The sequence below is a fragment of the Rhinatrema bivittatum genome, chromosome 2 (genome assembly GCF_901001135.1).
Source record: "Rhinatrema bivittatum chromosome 2, aRhiBiv1.1, whole genome shotgun sequence".
In the NCBI taxonomy this organism is placed as follows: Eukaryota; Metazoa; Chordata; class Amphibia; order Gymnophiona; family Rhinatrematidae; genus Rhinatrema; species Rhinatrema bivittatum.
The window spans coordinates 819,537,001-819,558,525 of record NC_042616.1 but is presented as its reverse complement, the minus strand read 5'-3'; the positions used below and the strand labels follow the sequence as shown (position 1 = coordinate 819,558,525).

Below are 21,525 nucleotides of genomic sequence, written 5' to 3'. Positions count from 1 at the left end.
TGCATCCCCTGCCGTTGCAGCAGAGAGCAATGGTGGAGTTGCAGCAGAAGTGTTGTAGCAGGTTAAGGCTGGTAACGGCCACATCAAGCAACTTACCCCCATGCTTATTTGTTTTCAATGTTGGAAGTTTGTGAATCCAATTTCTCTTCCCCCCCCTTGCCGTTAAAGCAGAGAGCAATTGGTGGAGTTGCATTACAGTTTGAAGGCTTCTTGGTCCAGGGTAGTAACCGCCGCACCAGCAAGTTACCCCCATGCACTCTTACTTAATCTCCCCTGTGCCTTTAGGGGGATCCATAGTGTCTTGACCACCTCCTCCGGAAGGGCATTCCAGGCGTCCAGCACCCTCTCCATGAAGAAATACTTCCTGACATTGGTTCCGAGTTTTCCTCCCTGGCTGTTCCTTTCATGACCCCTAGTTCTATTGGATTCTTTCCAGTGGAAAGGTTTTGTTGTTGATAATTGATCCTTAAAACCTTTCAGGTATCTGAAGGTCTGGTTCACATCTCCCCTGCAACTCCTCTCTTCCAGGGTGTACATATTCACATCCTTCATCCTCTCCTCATAAGTCATTTGATGGAGGTCACCCCCCTAACTGAACACAGTACTCCAGGTGAGGCCTCAGCAAGGAGCTTATCACTTCCCTTTCCTTACTAGATTAGCCTAGTGGTTAGAGCAGAGGGCTATGACCCAGGGAAACCAGAGTTCAGATCTTGGTGTTGCTCCTATCTAGGGATAGGGAAGTATCTATAGTACCTGTAATGTGCTTTGAATATAAAAATCTAAATCTCTCTATACAGCCCAGCATTCTTCTAGCTTTAGCTATCGTTCTAATTGTTCAACACGTAAAAAAAACACATTAACTCTGTCCTAAAAGAAGGCTTCTATAAGCTCAACGTCATAAAAAAACTCAAACCATTACTCCACACTCACGACCTCCGAACAGTCATACAAGCAACCCTTTCGTCCAAACTGGACTACTGCAATTCTCTGTATCTAAGCCTTCCCTACTCCACCATCAAACCTCTCCAAATGCTACAGAACGCCACCGCCAGAACCATCATGAATGTACGCAGATTTGATCACATAACCCCCCCTCCTCAAAGACCTCCACTGGCTTCCCATACCATCTCGCATCCTATTTAAGACCCTCACCATAATGCACAAAGCCATACACAAAAACAATTCCACATGGCCCAGTGAACCTTTCCGACCTACACACTCCTCCCGCCCAACCACAGCAAACCTCAAAGGTACCCTCCTTATCCCTTCCCTCATGAATGCTCGCCTCACTTCAACAAGGGATCGCGCCCTATCTATTGCTGGCCCCTCTCGTTGGAATGCTCTTCCCACAAACCTCCGCCTTGAGCCCTGCCCCTTTAAGTTCGAGAAAATGCTAAAGACCTGGCTATTCCACCAGGCATATCCAGACTATGTACCTCCATACCCCACCTCACCTTTTCCTCACCTCACCGTCAACCTCTTGCCATCTAAAAGTTAGTACGTTAATAAGTTATCTTGTTACCTCTCCAGTTCTCTTTATCAGACTCACCAGTATAGCGGCCCATTGCTGCAATATTTATTGTTTATTTTGTCCCCCGCCCCCCCCCCCCTGTTCATTGTATTTTCTATCTACTGTTTGATGTAAACCGATATGATGTGTCTACTAATGTCTGTATAGAAAAGCTGTTAAATAAAATAAATAAGGTGGCCGTCATGTCACTAACCACTCCTCCTGATGCCGCTTCCTCGAGGAGATATTTCTCCTCCTATAGGAAGCCTTATTAGCAAAGGCGCCCTCCAGGCCTTACTCATCCTACTGGCTTCCTCAGTATACAACAAGGGGCTCGACAATGCCAACAACTTCCTTGGCAGCCTCGTCAGCCTCAGGACTCCCACCCCCCCCTAAGCCCCCTCAGGGTTTTTAGGGCAGGTGAACCCATCTCTACTGCTTCCAGTGGATCACACAACCTTTTACCCATCCTTCTATTGAAAAAACGTATCACCAAAACTTTCCCCGGCTCCCTTAATGTCTTGGGAGGTGTTCTGTACGGGCCCACCAGAACCTGCCTGGGCTCCCTTAATGTCTTGGGAGGCGTTCTGTACGGGCCCACCAGAACCTGCCTGGGCTCCCTTAATGTCTTGGGAGGCGTTCTGTACGGGCCCACCAGAACCTGCCTGGGCTCCCTTAATGTCTTGGGAGGCGTTCTGTACGGGCCCACCAGAACCTGCCTGGGCTCCCTTAATGTCTTGGGAGGCGTTCTGTACGGGCCCACCAGAACCTGCCTGGGCTCCCTTAATGTCTTGGGAGGCGTTCTGTACGGGCCCACCAGAACCTGCCTGGGCTCCCTTAATGTCTTGGGAGGCGTTCTGTACGGGCCCACCAGAACCTGCCTGGGCTCCCTTAATGTCTTGGGAGGCGTTCTGTACGGGCCCACCAGAACCTGCCTGGGCTCCCTTAATGTCTTGGGAGGCGTTCTGTACGGGCCCACCAGAACCTGCCTGGGCTCCCTTAATGTCTTGGGAGGCGTTCTGTACGGGCCCACCAGAACCTGCCTGGGCTCCCTTAATGTCTTGGGAGGCGTTCTGTACGGGCCCACGAGAACCTGCCTGGGTTCCCTTAATGTCTTGGGAGGCGTTCTGTACGGGCCCACCAGAACCTGCCTGGGCTCCCTTAATGTCTTGGGAGGTGTTCTGTACGGGCCCACCAGAACCTGCCTGGGCTCCCTTAATGTCTTGGGAGGCGTTCTGTACGGGCCCACCAGAACCTGCCTGGGCTCCCTTAATGTCTTGGGAGGTGTTCTGTACGGGCCCACGAGAACCTGCCTGGGCTCCCTTAATGTCTTGGGAGGCGTTCTGTACGGGCCCACCAGAACCTGCCTGGGCTCCCTTAATGTCTTGGGAGGCGTTCTGAACGGGCCCACCAGAACCTGCCTGGGCTCCCTTAATGTCTTGGGAGGTGTTCTGTACGGGCCCACCAGAACCTGCCTGGGCTCCCTTAATGTCTTGGGAGGCGTTCTGTACTGGCCCACCAGAACCTGCCTGGGCTCCCTTAATGTCTTGGGAGGTGTTCTGTACGGGCCCACCAGAACCTGCCTGGGCTCCCTTAATGTCTTGGGAGGTGTTCTGTACGGGCCCACGAGAACCTGCCTGGGCTCCCTTAATGTCTTGGGAGGTGTTCTGTACGGGCCCACGAGAACCTGCCTGGGCTCCCTTAATGTCTTGGGAGGTGGTCTGTACGGGCCCACCAGAACCTGCCTGGGCTCCCTTAATGTCTTGGGAGGTGTTCTGTACGGGCCCACCAGAACCTGTCTGGGCTCCTGGGTTTTGCCTTCCCCGCAGCAGATGAGCAGGTAAGGACCATGGAAAAAGGGAGTTCCCTGTACGTACCAGGATCAGTCCAGGACACCTGGGTTGTGACTCCGCACCAGTAGATGGAGACAGACTAAAACTTGTGGGCGGAGCCATATATAAGCCCCTGTGCCAGTCACAGCCCCTCAGTCTTACTCTGTCTCCAGTAGGTGGTGCAGGTCCGGTCACAGCCCTGTCGGGCCTGATTCTGGTTTTTAGTCAGGTTCGCTTTTGGGTTTTGTTTTTCTATTAGACTTCCTTGGTTTTTTCCTGTAAATTGGTTTTTTTGTTTAATTTGGTTAGTTTAGTCCCGGTTGCCCTGCCTCCCTGGGGAGTTGTGAGGTCCTGAGGGGACTACCCTCCCCAGGTTGAGGCCGCTGCTAGGGTTGAGGACCCGGCTGGGCTAGTAGCAGCGTCAGGGGTGACACCGGGGAGCCCGGTTCACTCACCCCTGCAGGACATAGGGCGTTTCAGTATCAGGGACAGCGTTTTTTCTGTAAAAAAAAAAAAAAAAAAAAAAAGTGTTTTACTTTTGTTTTTCTGTTGGCTGTCTGTTCCTTGGCGGTGCGCTCCCTCCCGCTCGGGGGGGGGGGGCGTTGTCGGCAGGGGGGAGGTCGCCGATTTCCGCCGCGTTGATTTTTTTTGTTTTATTCAGCGCCCCTCAGGGTTTTTCGGCGCGGCTTTGGTTTCCTGCGGTTTTTTGCAATGCCGCACGGCTCGCAGTGCAGGGCCTGCGGCTCGGGGCGCGCGCGTCTCTCCCGGGACGGCCTGCGGCTCGGCCTGCGTCCCGGGAGACGAGGGATCGTCGGCGGCTCCTCGGGGGGCCTGTTCCCGGGTCGCATGCTCGCCGTCGCAAGGGGGGGGTCCCCCTGATAGGCCTCCTGACCCGTTCCCGGTCAGCGCGGGAGTGGCGGCCATTTTGTCCACCGGCGGGGTAGTTTCGCGGGAAACGGTGGGGGCCTCGGTTTTACCTCCTACGCTTTCCCCGCAGCGGGGTGCGGCCGGGGAGGTCCCTTCGGAGGGGCCCCAGTCCCGGGGGCATTCGGAAAGCGACGCAACGGATTCGGGCGAGTTTTCTGAAGATTTGGTGCTTTGCTGTGCAAAGTTCTCCGTTATAAGCGCAGCAAGTGCAGACGGGGGGACGCCTCGCGCTCCAGGGTCCACCGGTCCCCGCCGCAGAAGAAGATGGCAAGGAGGGTGGCGAAGATCACCCAGAGCGCGGCCCGGGGCAGGCGGCTTCCCCGAGGGGTGCCGCAGGACTCGGATTCCGAAGATACCTCCGGGTCGGACACAGAGGCCTCCGAGGAGCCCCTGCCGGGGGCCGGGACGGCAGCAGCAGATGGCTCGGCGCAGCCCAGTACAGGTAAAGGAGCGCAGGCCGTCGACGGGGTTGACCCCAAGGTGGTGCGTCTGTTCCGCAGAGAGGAACTGTCGCCACTCATCCCAGCCATTCTCCAGGAGCTGGGGATTGATGCCCCTCCGGTGGTGGTCCGCCAGGAGGCAAATATGGATCCTGTTCTGCTTGGACTCACAGGGCCGGCGGTCGCTTTTCCTTTTCATTTTTCGTCCACGGATATCCTCTTCAAGGAATGGGATACTCCGGAGTTAGGTCTGAAGGTTAGCAAGGCCATGGACAAACTTTACCCTTTGCCGGAGGACGCGCTAGAGCTCCTCCGACTCCCAAAGGTGGATTCGGCGGTGTCCGCTGTCACGAAGAGGTCTACCATCCCGGTCACGGGAGCAACAGCCCTCCGGGGATATTCAAGACCGAAAGTTGGAGGTTCAACTCAAAAAGATTTTTGAGGTTTCTGCCCTAGGGGTGCGTGCCGCCATTTGCACAAATTTTGCTATGCGGGCTAGTCTGCGCTGGGCTCAAGTCCTGCAGGCGAATGCGGGTCTCTCTCCAGAGGAGGCTTCCCAAGCAGACAGATTGGAGGCGGCCATTGCCTATGGCGCTGATGCACTCCATGATCTTTTGCGCACCTCAGCTAGGTCCATGGTGGCAGCGGTGTCGGCAAGTCGTTTCCTTTGGCTGCGCAATTGGGCAGCGGATGGCTCTTCCAAGGCTCACCTTGGGGCTTTGCCTTTTAAGGGGAAATTGCTGTTTGGCAAGGAGTTGGACGATTTGATGGTTTCCCTGGGGGAGAACCGAGCGTTTAAGCTGCCGGAGGATAGGGCCCGGTCGAGATCTTCCTTTTCAGGCAGAGCCCGGTTCAGGGGACCCAGGAAGTCAAGGCCGCAAAGATCCTCTGGACCCTCGTATAGGCCGTCTTCCTCTCGGAACACCCAGTGGCTGCAGTCCTTTCGGGGCAAACGTTTTGGCCGGCAAGGAGGTGCGGGGTCCAAGCCTTCGCAATGAAGTTCGGATCAATGGGTCCTAGACGTGATAAAACACGGCTACGAGTTAGATTTTGCTCGCATCCCAACGGACAAATTCCTGGTCTCACCCTGCAAGGATCCGAAGAAGAAGGCGGCGGTGCTAGTTACCATCCAAAGACTAGAAAGACTGGGAGCCATCTCGCCGGTTCCGGCCGCTCAGTATGGCGAGGGCCGGTACTCCATTTACTTCATAGTCCCCAAGAAAGACGGCACTTTCCGCCCAATTCTGGATCTGAAAGGAGTCCACAGATGCCTTCGGGTCCCTCACTTCAAAATGGAGACCATTCGGTCAGTGATCGCATCAGTGAGTCCCGGCGAATTCCTGGCGTCTCTAGATCTCACAGCAGCATACCTTCATGTGGGAATTCAACCAGCTATTTCAGTGGTTTCTGAGGTTTTGCATTCTGGGCAGGCACTTCCAGTTCCGGGCGCTCCCGTTCAGCCTGGCGACAGCGCCTCGGACATTCACGAAAGTGATGGTGGTCGTGGCGGCGCAGTTGCGGTGGGAAGGCCTACTGGTTCACCCTTACCTCGACGATTGGCTGATCTGGGCGAAGTCTCAGAGTCTGTGTCGGCAGGCGGTGGCCAGGGTGTTACAGCTCTTGCAGTCCCTGGGCTGGGTGGTCAACTTCAACAAGAGTCCTCTCGAACCCTCTCAGTCCTTGGAATATCTTGGAGCCCTTTTCGACACGAAGCGAGGCAAGGTGATTCTCTCGCAGGAACGGATATGCAAACTGCAGTCTCAGGTGCTACGTCTTTTGTCGCTACACCGGCCACGAGTCTGCGATTACCTGACGGTTCTGGGGTCTATGGCATCCACGCTGGCGTTAGTCCCTTGGGCGTTCGCTCATCTACGACCGCTGCAGTTCTCATTGCTTTCCCGCTGGAAACCGGTTTCTGAGGATTTCTATCTACCTCTACCTCTCGAGGGGCAGGCGTGATCCAGCCTGAGCTGGTGGCTGGATTCCAAACATCTCTCCTGTGGAGTGTCCCTTCTGGTACCCAACTGGACGGTGGTGACCACGGATGCCAGCCTTTCCGGTTGGGGGGGCAGTTTGCCAAGGGAAGTCGGTTCCGGGTCTGTGGTCAGTCGCAGACCCGGTGGTCTATCAACCGGCTGGAGACCAGAGCGGTCCGTCTGGCGCTGCAAGCTTTTCTACCCCTCGTGCGCAGACAGGCGGTCCGGGTATTGTCGGACAACGCTACCACCGTGGCTTACATCAATCGCCAGGGAGGGACAAGAAGTCCTCTGGTGGCGGAGGAGGCGCGGCTCTTGATGCTCTGGGCAGAACGGCATCTCAGCCATCTCGCGGCTTCCCACATAGCGGGAGTCGACAACGTCCAGGTGGATTTTCTCAGTCGTCACCGCTTGGATCCCGGAGAGTGGGAGTTGGCGGACGAGGCGTTTCTCTTCATATGCTGGACTTGGGGAACGCCCCACATGGATCTGATGGCCACCTGGCACAACGCGAAGGCTCCGCGATTTTACAGTCGACGTTGCGAAAGGGGAGCAGAGGGAGTCGACGCGTTGGCGCTTCCCTGGCCGGTGGATGTGCTTCTGTATGTGTTTCCACCGTGGCCCATGATCGGCAAGATCCTACGGCGCATAGAATTGCACCCATCCAATGTAATCATGGTGGCGCCAGAGTGGCCACGCCGGCCGTGGTTTGCGGACCTGGTCCAGCTGTCGGTGGCCGCACCCCAGGAATTCGCGGGGCTCCTTCGTCAGGGCCCCGTCTGTTTGGAGGATGCGGCTCACTTTTGTCTCGCGGCATGGTTTTTGAGAGGTATCGGCTGAAGAGAAAAGGCTACTCGGATGCGTTCGTAGCTACGTTGCTGAGATCCAGAAAACAGTCTATGTCCCTAGCTTATGTTCGGGTCTGGGTAGTTTTTTGAGGAATGGTGCATGGAGCGGGGCCTAGACCCCACTTCCGCTTCTATTGCCGATATTCTGGCTTTTCTCCAGGCGGGGCTCGCCAAAGGTTTAGCGTGTACTTCCCTTCGGGTTCAAGTGGCGGCGCTTGGGTGTTTGCGTGGTAAGGTCCGGGGGGGTCTCTCTGGCTCTCCACCCGGATATCTCCCGCTTTCTTAGGGGGGCTAAGCACCTCCGTCCTCCGTTGCGGCCCCCTTGCCCGTCTTGGAACCTCAACTGGGTACTCTCTGCCTTATGCTTAGCGCCGTCTACGCTCAAGGATCTCACCTTGAAGACCGTATTCCTAGTGGCGATGGCATCGGCCCGTCGGGTTTCAGAATTACAGGCGTTGTCCTGTAGGGAGCCCTTCTTGTGCATCTCCGATTCGGGGGTTTCCTTGCGGTCGGTTCCCTCCTTCCTTCCTAAGGTCGTGTCGTCGTTCCATTTGAATCAGTCAATTGAACTTCCCGCTTTCACGGTTGGGGAGTCTTCGGACCCGAAAACAAAAGACTTGCGAAAACTAGATGTGCGGAGGTCCCTTCTTCGCTATCTGGAGGTTACTAATCCGTTTCGGGTGATGGATCATCTGTTTGTGTTGACTTCGGGTCCAAAGAAAGGTGCTGCGGCGTCCCGCACAACAATTGCCCGTTGGCTCAAAGAAGCCATTGGTTCTGCGTACATTCTGTGCGGAAAATCACCGCCTGTGGGTCTTCGGGCTCATTCGACACGGTCTCACGCTGCGTCTTGGGCGGAATCTTCTCAGGTGTCGCCTCAAGAGATTTGCAGGGCGGCTACCTGGAAGTCGTTGCATACCTTCATTACACATTACCGGTTGGATGTTCAGGCTACTGAAGCTGGGGGTTTTGGAGAGAGGGTAATCCGAGCGGGACTCTCTGCTTCCCACCCTCGGTAAGTTAGCTCTGGTACATCCCAGGTGTCCTGGACTGATCCTGGTACGTACAGGGAAAGGAAAATTAGTTTCTTACCTGATAATTTTCGTTCCTGTAGTACCAAGGATCAGTCCAGGATCCCGCCCGCAGTGTTGCGCTATAGTAACGGAGAGTCCGCTCATTATTGTGTTTTTCAGTACGCTGATCCTTGTTTATTCGCTTTCCCGGTTGGGGAGTCTGGTTCCTGTAGGGGTGTTGCTTTTCTTTTCCCTACCAAGTTGTATGGTTAGCTATGGTTGCCTTTTGGCTTTTGTCTACTTTGACATTACGTATGACTGAGGGGCTGTGACTGGCACAGGGGCACATATGCTCCGCCCACAAGTTTTAGTCTGTCTCCATCTACTGGTGCGGAGTCACAACCCAGGTGTCCTGGACTGATCCTTGGTACTACAGGAACGAAAATTATCAGGTAAACTAATTTTCCTTTAAGGATTTGAAAAAGCGGGCCTGGAGCCAGGGAAGGAACAAATCCCTCTCCTCTTTCTCTCTCTGGTTCTCCTCCCACCCAGATTCTAGAAGCCCTCTTCCCCCCCCCCCCCCCCACCTCCATCCCTGATGATCTTCCACCCTCGTCTTCCCCATCCATCCCTGAGATGTCCTCCATTTTTTTTCCTCCATATCAATACCTGAAATTCACCACCCATTAAATCAAATATTCAGACATAAAGCCAGGTCAGTGAACCCTTTACATGATATAAAATACATTTATCTTTATAATTGTTGCTGAGTGTTCAACCTGTTGCCACAGGAGAGTGGGGGCTGTGCTTATCGTGTCTCGGGGGTGTTTCGTGGGAGCTGACCGCTCGCTGCCTGCGTTGCTGTATGACGCAGGCCTGCGAGACTGCTTCCCTCTCTCTGAGTGCTGTGTGTGTTGCAGGGTGTCTCGGGTGTGCAGACTGTGGCGCTTTGCTGCTGCGGACCCGGGCTTGTGGCAGGATGTCTCTCTTGGCTTTTGCTGGGTGGATCCTGGGAAGAAGCAGCTGCTGCACGTGAAGAAGAAAGTCTGCAACACGGTGCAATGGCTTACCGAGAACCGGTAAGGATCCTGTCGCTTTTTAATCCCTTGTGTAAAGTATTGTGAGGCGTGGGTTTATCTTCTCCCCCGGTTCTTGGCAGAGCGTTTGGTGTGGGGTGGCTCCCCTAGTTCTGGTCCTTGTCCTGAAGCTCAGTGCCTGGCAGAGTCCCAGGCGTTGAGCTGGGCCTGCAGAAGTCCACGGATGTAGGTTCATCCCTGGTGGTAGCGGTAGAGGGTATATTGCACAAGGAGGGGAGTAGTTTGGGGGGGCGGACACTGTGACAGGGTTCAACAGGGGAGCACATAGGGTATGTTGAAACGACTCACATTGCTTTTATTTTTAATTTTTTTTCATGGCAGGTTTTCTCTCTTACGGAGGTTTACTCTTAATCACTGGAAGAATAACGTGGCCTTCGTAGTGAAGGTGAGAAGACAGCAGGAAGCTGATTAATAAGGGGTCACTGGAGTTTCAGGGTGGGGGGGAGCAAGGCTTGGCGTGAACCAAAATGAGGAACGAGTGTGAGCCAGCAGTTTAGGAGTGGATGATGAGAGAAGCTTTTGGTTGTAGGAGCAGATGAGTGGTTCAGGGTGGGTTATATCGTGAACGGAGGAGGCTCGGGTACGGAGTGGGTTGCAACAGGAAAAGTTGATTTAAATGGGAAAGAATCCAGTAATAGGCGCAAGGTAGGTTACAGTGGGAAAAGATTGGACTGAATGGTAAATTTTCTATGGACTATGTGCGCATAAAAGGCTCATGTGTAATGTAGTGCACAAATGTGTGCCTAGTGTTCTTTGAAACATAGAAACATAGAAATGACGGCAGAAGAAGACCAAATGGCCCATCAAGTCTGCCCAGCAAGCTACGCACTTTATCCATTTTTTTCCCCCTTTTTCTCTCTCCCACCTGTTACTATTGGCTTCCAGTACCCTCCAGCCCTAATTCCCCTCCACCCAATTTAGAGAGCAGCTTTGAATCTGCATCCAAGTGACATCCAGCTCAATTGGGGGTAGCAACTGCTGCAACAAGCAGGCCACCCCCTTGCCCCATACTCTTACCCACCCCTGTTTTTATTTTTATTTTTTTTTTGGAAATAGCAGCCCTCCATCCTTCCGCTCCGTGAAGGTGGAACACCAACTACTGGCCACTGGCATCCCGTTCCGTGAATGCCTCTGTGGCTACTGCCGCTCCGTGCAGCGTTTTGCTGCCTCCTCTATATTTACGCCCACTAGACTTGATGGATCCACAGTGTTTATCCCACGCCCCTTTGAAGTCCTTCACAGTTCTGGTCTTCACCACTTCCTCCGGAAGGGCATTCCAGGCATCCACCACCCTTTCCGTGAAGAAATACTTCCTGACATTGGTTCTTAGTCTTCCTCCCTGGAGCCTCAGCTCGTGACCTCTGGTTCTGTTGATTTTTTTCTGACGGAAAAGGTTTGTCGTTGCCTTTGGATCATTAAAGTTTTTCAAGTATCTGAAAGTCTGAATCATATCACCCCTGCTCCTCCTTTCCTCCAGGGAGTACATATTTAGATTCTTCAATCTCTCCTCGTATGTCATCCTATGAAGATCCTCCACCTTCCTGGTCGCCCTTCTCTGTACCGCTTCCATCTTGTCCTTGTCTCTTTGTAGATACGGTCTCCAGGACTGAACACAGTACTCCAGGTGTGGCCGCACCAAGGACCTGTACAAGGGAATAATCACTTCCCTTTTCTTACTCGATATTCCTCTATGCAGCCCAGCATTCTTCTGGCTTTTGCTATCGCCTTGTCGCATTGTTTCGCAGACTTCATATTGTTAGACACTATCACCCCCAAGGTCTCTCTCCTGCTCCGTGCACATCAGCCTTTCCCCCCCCATCAAATACCGTTCATTCGGATTTCCACTCCCCATATGCATGACTCTGCACTTCTTGGCATTGAATCTCAGCTGCCATATCTTCGACCACTCTTCCAGCTTCCTTAAATCCCGTCTCATTCTCTCCACTCCTTCCAGCGTGTCCACTCTGTTGCAGATCTTAGTGTCATCCGCAAAAAGACAAACCTTACCTTCTATCCCGTCCGCAATGTCGCTCACAAAGATATTGAACAGGACCGGTCCCAACACCGATCCTTGCGGTACCCTGCTTAAAACCGCTCTCTCTTCAGAGCAGGTTCCATTTACCATCACACATTGTCTTCTGTCCGTCAACCAGTTTTCAATCCAGGTCACCACCTCGGCACTCACTCCTAAGCTTCTCGTTTTATTCACCAGTCTCCTGTGCGGAACCATATCAAAAGCTTTGCTGAAATCCAAGTAGATGACATCGAGCACTCTTCCTCGATCCAATTCCTTGGTTACCCAGTCAGAAAAGTCTTATCAGATTTATCTGACAGGATCTTCCCCTGGTGAATCCGTGCTGCCTCTGGTCCATCAATTCTCCTGACTGTAGATAGTTCACTATTCTCTCTTTCAACAGTGACTCCATTACTTTTCCCACCACTGAGGTGATGTAACCGGTCTGTAGTTTCCAGCCTCCTCTCTGCTCCCACTCTTGTGAAGCGGAACCACCTCCGCTCTTCTCCAATCACTCGGCACCACTCCCGTTTCTAGGGATCTGTTGAACAGGTCACACAGCGGAGCCGCCAGCTCATCTCTGAGCTCCCTCAGTATCCTGGGATGAACCTCATCAGGCCCCATGGCTTTGTCCACTTTCAGTTTCTCCAGCTCTTCCCATACATTATCTACTGTAAATGGATTTTCATCTGTTCCACTTCCCTCTTCATGGGGGAATTGTTCCATCCCCTTTATCATCTTGTCAGCACTGTGAGGAAGCCCAGGAAGAGTTGGGCTCCCCGGACCTTGCTAAGCTCGGCTCCTCCCATTTCGACACCAGGCAGGGCAAGGTCTTCCTTCCGACCACGTGGATAAGGAAGTTGATGTCCCAAGTGCGTCAGTTGATGAGCATGATACGCCTGACGGTGTGGAGCTATCTCCAAGTTTGATGGTGGCAACCCTGGAGGTAGTGCTGTGGGCAAGGGCTCACATGCGACCACTTCAACGCTCACTACTGTCATGTTGGAACCCGCAGTCTCAAGACTATTCAATTTGCCTCCTTTGAGTTTGCTCCAGTGGTGGCTACAGGAAGCTCATCGGAACTGGGGTGTACCCCTGTCCTCTGAACTGGCTGGTCTTCACAACAGACATGAACTTCTGGGACTGGGGAGCTTACTGTCAGGAATTGACGGCCCAGGGACATTGGACCAAGGAAGAGGCCCTCTGGAACATCAAGCGCCTGGAAGCCTAGGCAGGCAGATTGGCGTGTCTACAATTCAGCCACAGACTCCAGGGTCAAGCAGTCCGTGTAATGTAGGACAGCATAATGACTGTAGCCTACATCAACCACCAGGATGGAACCAAAAGCTAGTAGGTGTCACAAGAGGTGGATCTCCTTATGGAATGGGCGGAAATAATTCTATGGATGATCTCAGCCTCCCACATAGCAGGAAAAGACAACATCAGAGCAGACTTCCTAAGCAGGGAGAAGTGGGTGATGGCCAAAGCCTTTCAGCTGATAGTAGATTGCTGGGGTCTCCCGTCCATTTACCTGCTGGCCGCATCTCACAATGTGAAGGTTCCCCAATTCTTCAGTCACAGAATGGATCAGTTGACACTGGGGATCGACGCCGTCATTCAGACCTGGCCAGAAGAGGAGCTGCTTCGCCTAGGCAGGGTCATTCACAGAATGAAGGGCCACAGAGGGATTAGTCCTACTGGTAGCTTCAGATTAGCCCAAGCATCCATGGTATGCGGAGACTCTGGGTGGAGACCCTCCCACCGCCCAGGGACCGGTCCTTAATGAGGATCCACCTGGATTCAGTCTTGTGCTCTGGCCCTTGGGAGGGCTCGTCTGATGAAGCAAGGATATTTGGCAGCAGTAATTTTCCACCTTACTCCATGCGTGGAAATTCTCTACGTCCCTAGCGTATGTGCGGGTCTGGAGAGTATTTGAGGCCTGGTGCGAGGAACATGATGTCCTGTCCCGTTCTCCCCCCCCCCCCCCCCCCCCCCCCCCCATTTCCCCTTTGGTTAAAATCCCACTGTTTATGGAATTTTTTTTTAATGCCTTTTAACACAATACAAGAATCTTCTTGTACAGAAAAAGTAGATATGCAAACACATTCTCAATGACACACACAATAAAGGTAATAATAATCATTGGAACAAGCTATCTCCGCTTAAAGGCAACTGTGGCGCACAAGTGTATAGAGAGTGATTTAGTCCAGAGAAGAAGAAATCTTGAGAGAGTCCAAATAAACTGTAACGACCGAACCTAAAATGAGATCCTTAGGCAAGTGAATCCAGGAACATTTGTAGTTGAGAAGATTCAAAAACACATAATTTGAGTTCTAGTATTTCACCATACCTTTACTGGGATATCTTAGCATTAACTTAGCCCTCCTTTGACAGTGTCTCAGACCGCTTAGTAAGAAACGTCTTCCTGCACTTTTGAGTAATCTGGATACATCCAAACTTTATGACCATGAAATAAGAGCAAATGGTTACGACGAAATAGACGGGATACATAATTTTTATCAGAAATAAAGGCAAACAGAGTTGCTCTTAGAAATGTCTCTTGAGATAATTCAAGAATATTCATAAAATTTAGTGAAGTCAGGTAGTTGATTTTCAGATGAATCACCTTCATTAAAAGATAAATAGTACATTTCCTAGCGTGTAGCAGATGGACTCAGGACCAATGGGTATAGTGTGCTCCTGATAGCAGTTGGAGACGGATCAGATTTCAATCTGATGTCAGCCCTAGTATCGTTTGAGGAGGCCACAACCCAAGGGCTCATATCTGTGACAATGTTGAGGTGTTTGGTGTGAATGAGGAGGCTCTGGGGTAGAGGGAACAGGTTATGTTGGGAGAGTTGATATGAATGGGCAGATTTTGGATAGAGTGGTTGGGGCTTATTGGTGTGGTCGTTATGAATGTAGAGGCTTTGGGATGGAGGGGGTTGGGTATATAGTGGACAATTGGTGTGAATGGGGAGGTTTTGGGATAAGGAGAAGGTTTATTGGAGAGCTGGTGTCTGGCACAGCTTTGGGATGGAGGTGATGGGTTATATTTGGAGGACTGGTATGAATGTATGAAGGCTCGGATAGATGGGTTGTTTTGAGGTGACTGGTATGAATGGGGTTTGCATAGGTAGGGAAGGTTGTGTGTGTTGGGAAGGGGTGATCTGAATTGGGAAGGTTTTGGCATAGGGGCGATGAGTTGGAATAGAAAGGGATGCTTTGGATGGGAGAGATAATGTGAGAGTTTGCATTATGTGTTTCACATTAAGCTTCATGTTTCAGACACTCGGTGAAACCTGTCATCACCTGAATTCACTCAAGCTTTTGTATTGCTCTGTGGTTACCACGGATTGTCTACTTGCGGTTGCCTTGAACTGCCCAGAGCTGGAGAGCCTGAATCTGCAGAACTCCCAGGTACAAGGCCATATCTAGGTATAAGCTGAAAGTTTCTCATACGTCAGTAATACCTGTAGAGCTCAGGAACATTTGGGGATAGGAGGGGAGAGTGGAGAGTACCCAGTGTTGTGCTTCTCAGTTCATGGGGAAGGTCTCTACATGTTTAAGTGAATTCTGTCTTGATTCCTCAGTCGCAGGATCTTTGCTCTAGTCCTTCCCGTGACCAGTCTCTGTGTAAGTTTCTTTTTATTAAGAATATATGAAATTGCCATACTGGTCAGACCAAGGGTCCAGCAAGCCCAGTGTCCTGGTTCCAACAGTGGCCATTCCAAGCTACAAGTACCTGGCAAAATCTCACACAGTGATAAGTAGTGGCTTTGCAAAAGTCTATCTGGTTAATAAATTTATGGTTCCCTGTATGCACCCAGATCAGTCCAGACAGTGGGTTGAGCATCCTGTCCAGCAGATGGAGATATAGGATACCCTTTAGTTTTTTCTCTATCTGGACGGTGCTCACCCTGCATCCCTTCAGTATTTCTCTATTTTTCTATCTCCAGGGCTTTTTTCAGCTGAAATTTGCGGATGATATAAAATTATTCAGAGTAGTTAAATCACAAGCGGATTGTGATACATTACAGGAAGACCTTGCAAGACTGGAAGATTGGGCATCAAAATGGCAGATGAAATTTAATGTGGATAAGTGCAAGGTGATGCATATAGGGAAAAATAACCCATGCTATAATTACACAATGTTGGGTTCCATATTAGGTGCTACAACCCAAGAAAGAGATCTAGGTGTCATAGTGGATAATACTTTAAAATCGTCTGCTCACTGTGCTGTGGCAGTCAAAAAAGCAAACAGAATGTTAGGAATTATTAGAAAGGAATGGTTAATAGAACGGAAAATGTCATAATGCCTCTGTATCGCTCCATGGTGAGACCGCACCTTGAATACGGTGTACAATTCTGGTCGCCGCATCTCAAAAAAAGATATAATTGCGATGGAGAAGGTACATAGAAGTGACAGCAGAAGAAGACCAAATGGCCCATCCAGTCTGCCCAGCAAGCTTTCAGACTTAAGTGTTTTCATACTTATCTGTTACTCTGACCGCTGAAGTCAGGGCCCTTATTGGTAACTTTTTGGTTCCAATTCCCTTCCACCCCCACCATTAATGTAGAGAGCAGTGCTGGAGCTGCATCTAAGTGAAGTATATAGCTAATTGGTTTGGGGTAGTAACCGCCATAATAAGCAAGCTACTCCCACGCTTGTTTACCCTGCCTGAGCAATTCAGTCCTTGTTGGTTGTCTGAATATAAATCCTCTTTACTTCATTCCCCCTGCCGTTGAAGCAGTGAATTGCGCTGGATATGTGTACCAAGTGATGTATCAGGCTTAATTGATTCGGGGTAGTAACCGCTGCAATAAGCAAGCTACACCCATGCTCATTTGTTTACCCAGACTATTTCATTCCTTGTTGGTTATTGTCTGAATATAAATTATTTTCTTCATTCTCCATTCTCCCTGCTGTTGAAGCAGAGAGCTAGGCTGGATATGCATTGGAAGTGAAGTATCAGGCTTATTTAGTTTGGGGTAGTAACCGCCGTAACAAGCCAGCTACTTCCCTGCTTTTTTGAGGATACAAATCCTTTTTTCCACATTTCCTCTTGCCGTTGAAGCATAGAGCAATGTTGGAGTCGCATTAACCGTGTGTATGTTTATTGAATAAGGATAGTAATCTCCATTTCCCTGTACGTACCCGGATCAGTCCAGACACCTGGGTTGTGACTCCGCACCAGCAGATGGAGACAGAGCAAAACTTGATGGGCTCCCTACATATAGTAAGGTACCACCCACAGCCCCTCAGTCTTACTCTGTCTCCAGCAGATGGGGCAGGTCCACCCACAGTCTCTGGGATCCCTGGGGGTTTTAGTCAGTCAGGGATAAGAAAAAAAAAAAAAAAAGATAACAATAGAAGGAAACAGTATTCAATAGAAGAAAGGGCCAATCCTTTTAAAAAAAACAAAAACCAGAAAAAAAAACAGATTTTTTATTTTTACAGAAGAGCTTCCGTCGGAGGTGCCTCCCAGGGGGGTTGGCAGATCCTGAGGGGATCATCCCCCCCCTGGTCGAGGCTGCTGCTGAGGGTCGAGGACCCGGCCGTGCCTGGCAGCAGCGTCGGGGGTGACACCGGGGAGCCCGGTTCACTCACCCCCGGTGGAGCGGAAGCATCAGCACCTGGACAGCGGCTAAGTATTACAAAAAAAAAAAAACAAACATTTGCAGCTTTTGTTTGCCGCGCCGTCTCTCCCTCTTTTCTCCTCGTCGTCAGCTCGTTCGCGTGGGGGGAAGCTTTTTTCGGCTCTTAGGCACGGCGAATTTTTGTTTTCTTTCGGGCCCAGGATGCCGGTCGTCTCGGCCTGCCGCGCACGCGCGTTTTGGCGTATGTTCTTCTTGCCTCACCGGGGGTGAGGGACCATCGGGGGGAGGTCGGGGCGGCTGTTCCCCCTCGTCCCGTTCGCCGCTGCGCGCCGGGGCTGCTGAGATCGAGGACCCTGATCCGTTCCCGCTTAGCGCGGGAACGGCGGCCATCTTGAATTCAGTCCGTGCGGCTACAAGGAGGGCTGTTGAACATGGCGGCCAGCCACCTCCGCTCTCTCCTCAGCCTCGGGCCGTGGGGGGACGACCCCGGGGTGCCCTACAGTCTGGCCAGCTGAGCTCGGGGGAGGGATCCTCGGATTCGGAGGATTCCTTCTCCGAAGATTTTGCTTTTTTATTAAAAAAATTAGCGAAGTATAAAAAATCGAAGCACAAGTCCGGGAGAGTTCCAGGCGGCGGAGAGGGACGCTCACAGCCCCAGAAGAGGGCAGGCCGGCCCAGGGGGTCGTCGGGTCCACCACAGGAGAAAAGACCGGCGCGGGGCGTCCCTCGGGAATTGGCTACGGAGTCTACTTCTTCAGAGGAGGAGCAGTCAGTCTCGGGGACCACGGGAGGGCCTGAGGGGCCCGATGACCCGGGTCCTGCCCAGCCGGGCGCAGGAAAAGGCACGCTGACGGGGGATGGGGATGACCCCAAGGTCGTGCGCCTCTTTAAAAGAGAGGAGCCATCCCCACTTATTCCAGCGATCCTGGAGGAGCTTGGAGTGGAAGCGCCACCGGTAGAAGTCCGTCAGGGCGCCAATATGGACCCGGTACTCCTCGGTCTCGCCGGTCCTTCGGTGGCATTCCCTTTTCATTTTTCGGCCTCAGACATCCTCTTCCGGGAATGGGATACCCCGGAATTGGGCCTTAAAGTGAGCAAGGCCATGGACAAGTTGTATCCTCTGCCTGAGGACGTTCTGGAATTGCTGCGCCTCCCCCGAGTGGACGCGGCGGTGTCGGCGGTAACCAAGCGGTCTACCATCCCTGTCACAGGCGCCACGGCGCTTAGAGACATACAAGATCGGAAACTGGAGGTTCAACTCAAAAAGGTTTTCGAGGTCTCCGCCCTGGGAGTCAGAGCGGCTATCTGCAGTAATTTTGCATTGCGGGCGGACCTTCGCTGGGCCCAGAACTTACAAGCGAATGCTGGTCTCTCAGATGGGGAAGCCTCACAGGCGGATCACTTGGAGGCGGTGATAGCCTACAGTGCAGATGCCATTCACGATTTGTTGAGAACTTCGGCCAGGGCTATGGTGTCAGCGGTCTCCGCTCGCCGTCTCCTCTCGCTTCGTAACTGGGCCGCGGATGGTATGTCTAAGGCGCATCTGGGCTCTTTACCTTTTAAGGGGAAGTTACTTTTTGGAAAGCAACTGGACGATCTCATGCAGTTCCTGAGCGAAAACAAGGCCTTCAAGCTGCCTGAGGACAGGCCTAGGTCGTGGTCTCACTTCTCGGCCAGGAACCGTTTTCGGTCTAACCGGCGCCAGAGACCACAAAGATCGGGGACGGGTCCGTCCTACCACGCAAGTTCTGCCAGATCCTCCTCCTGGTCTCAGTCCTTTCGAGGGAAGAAGTTCAACCGGTCCGGTGGACCCTCGACGGGATCGGGGTCCAAATCGACCCAATGAAACGAGGCTGGTTCATTCCCCGCGGCGGCGGCCGGAAGCCGTACCAAACGTGGGGGCGAGGCTCGCGCAGTTTTACGAGGAATGGACCAAGATCACCTCAGACCAGTGGGTTCTCGGAGTAATAAAACACGGTTACGCGTTAGATTTTGCACGCCTACCGTGGGACAAGTTTCTTGTCTCTCCCTGCAAGGCTATCGTCAAGCGCGCAGCCGTAAGGGCGACCCTTCAGCGACTGGAAGATCTGGGCGCCATTACTCCCGTGCCATCGAGTCAAAGGGGCGTGGGAAGGTACTCCATTTACTTTGTGGTTCCCAAGAAGGATGGCGCGTTCCGGCCCATCCTCGACCTCAAGGGGGTCAACAAGTGCCTTCGTGTTCCCAGTTTCAAGATGGAGACGATCTGCTCGGTAGTGGCCGCGGTTCGTCCCGGCGAGTTTCCTGCGTCGCTGGATCTAACGGAGGCGTATTTGCACATCGGGATTCAGCCGGCCTATCACATGTACTTGAGGTTCTGCATCCTAGGCAGGCATTACCAGTTCCGGGCTCTTCCTTTCGGCCTGGCCACGGCTCCATGCACCTTTACCAAAGTTATGGTGGTGGTGGCTGCCCAGCTCCGGAGGGAAGGGCTCCTGGTTCACCCTTACTTGGACGATTGGCTCATCCGGGCCAAATCAGAGGCAGAGTGCCGAGTGGCGATTGCCAGGGTCCTGTAGCTCTTGCGGTCTCTGGGCTGGGTGGTCAACCTGTCCAAGAGTCAACTGGAGCCTACCCAGAGGTTGGAATACCTGGGGGCCTTGTTCGACACGGAGAGAGCTCGGGTGTCGCTGACTCAGGAGAGAGTGGTCAAGCTCCAGGGGCAGGTGAAACGCCTTTTGTCCATGCAGTGCCCGCTGGTATGCGATTACCTGATGGTGTTGGGTTCCATGGCGTCCACGCTAGCTTTGGTTCCCTGGGCGTTCGCTCACCTGCGACCGTTACAATCAGTGTTACTTTTCCCGCTGGAAGCCGGCATCGGAGGAGTTCCATCGGCCACTACCCCTCATAGGTCGCGCCAGGGCCAGCCTGCAGTGGTGGCTCTGCTCTGGTCATCTGACGTGCGGTGTCTCTCTGCTCATGCCCACTTGGACGGTGGTCACGACGGACGCCAGCCTCTCTGGTTGGGGGGCGGTCTGTGGGGGACACTCGGTGCAAGGCCTGTGGTCCAGCCAGCAGTCACGGTGGTCCATCAACCGGTTAGAGACCCAGGCGGTGTCCTTGGTGTTACGAGCATTTCTGCCGTGGATTCGGGGCTGGGCGGTCCGGATCTTATCGGACAACGTGACCACGGTGGCCTATATCAATCGCCAGGGAGGAACGAGGAGCCAGCAGGTGGCGGTGGAGGCGAGTCACTTGATGAGCTGGGCGGAGCACCACCTCAGCGGTATAGCGGCGTCTCACATCGCCGGAGTGGACAACATACAAGTGGACTTCCTCAGCAGGCATCGCCTGGATCCAGGGGAATGGGAGCTACCGGACGTAGCGTTTCGTCTTCTCTGTGCCAGGTGGGGACAGCCCCACCTGGACCTGATGGCCACCGCTCAAAACGCAAAGGCTCCGCGGTTCTTCAGCCGGCGGAGGGAGCGGGGCGCAGAAGGAGTCGATGCACTAGTCCTTCCCTGGCCCACGGACGTGCTGCTTTGTCTTCCCTCCATGGCCCCTGATCGGCAGGGTACTACGGTGAATCGAGTTACATCCAGCGGAGGTGATCTTGGTGGCGCCGGAGTGGCCCCAGCGCCCGTGGTTCGCAGATCTCATTCAGCTAGCGGCGGAGCCTCCACTTCGATTTCACGGAGACGCGAGCATCCTTCGTCAAGGACCCGTCTGTTTGGAGGATGCGGATCACTTTTGTCTCGCGGCTTGGCTTTTGAAAGGGCGCGCTTGAAGACTAAGGGATACTCCGAGGCAGTGATCACTACTTTGTTGAGAGCTAGAAAGCAGCCTACGTCCTTAACCTATATGCGGGTTTGGACAGTTTTCGAGGACTGGTGTAGATCTCAAGAAGTAGACCGTATACGGCCAGCTGTGCCGGCGGTCCTCGCTTTCCTCCAAGAGGGCCTCTCGAAGGGGCTGTCCTGGAGTACCCTAAAGGTCCAGATAGCTGCGCTTTGTTGTCTGAGGTAAGGTCCAAGGGGTGTCCTTGGCTTGCCATCCAGATGTGACGCGTTTCCTTCGGGGGGCTAAACATTTACGTCCACCGGTACGGAATCCGTGTCCATCCTGGAATTTAAATTGCGTGCTCTCAGCTCTTTGTGGAGCCCCGTTTGAACCAATCAAGCGAGCGACCCTGAAGGATCTTACTTTGAAGACGGTGTTTTTGGTCGCCATTACGTCAGCTCGTCGGGTCTCGGAGTTACAGGCTCTGTCTTGTAGGGAACCTTTTTTG

General features: G+C 52.9%; 1 protein-coding gene across 1 annotated transcript in view; it reads left to right on the top strand.

Moving 5' to 3' along the window:
• FBXL6 (F-box and leucine rich repeat protein 6) overlaps positions 1-21,525 on the top strand; it is a 44,268-nt gene that overhangs the window by 700 nt on the left and 22,043 nt on the right. Inside the window, exons 2-4 of the mRNA XM_029592298.1 lie at positions 9,467-9,625; positions 9,965-10,028; positions 14,946-15,077. Of these exons, the coding sequence (XP_029448158.1) occupies positions 9,467-9,625; positions 9,965-10,028; positions 14,946-15,077 (355 nt within the window). The remainder of the gene's footprint in view (positions 1-9,466; positions 9,626-9,964; positions 10,029-14,945; positions 15,078-21,525) is intronic.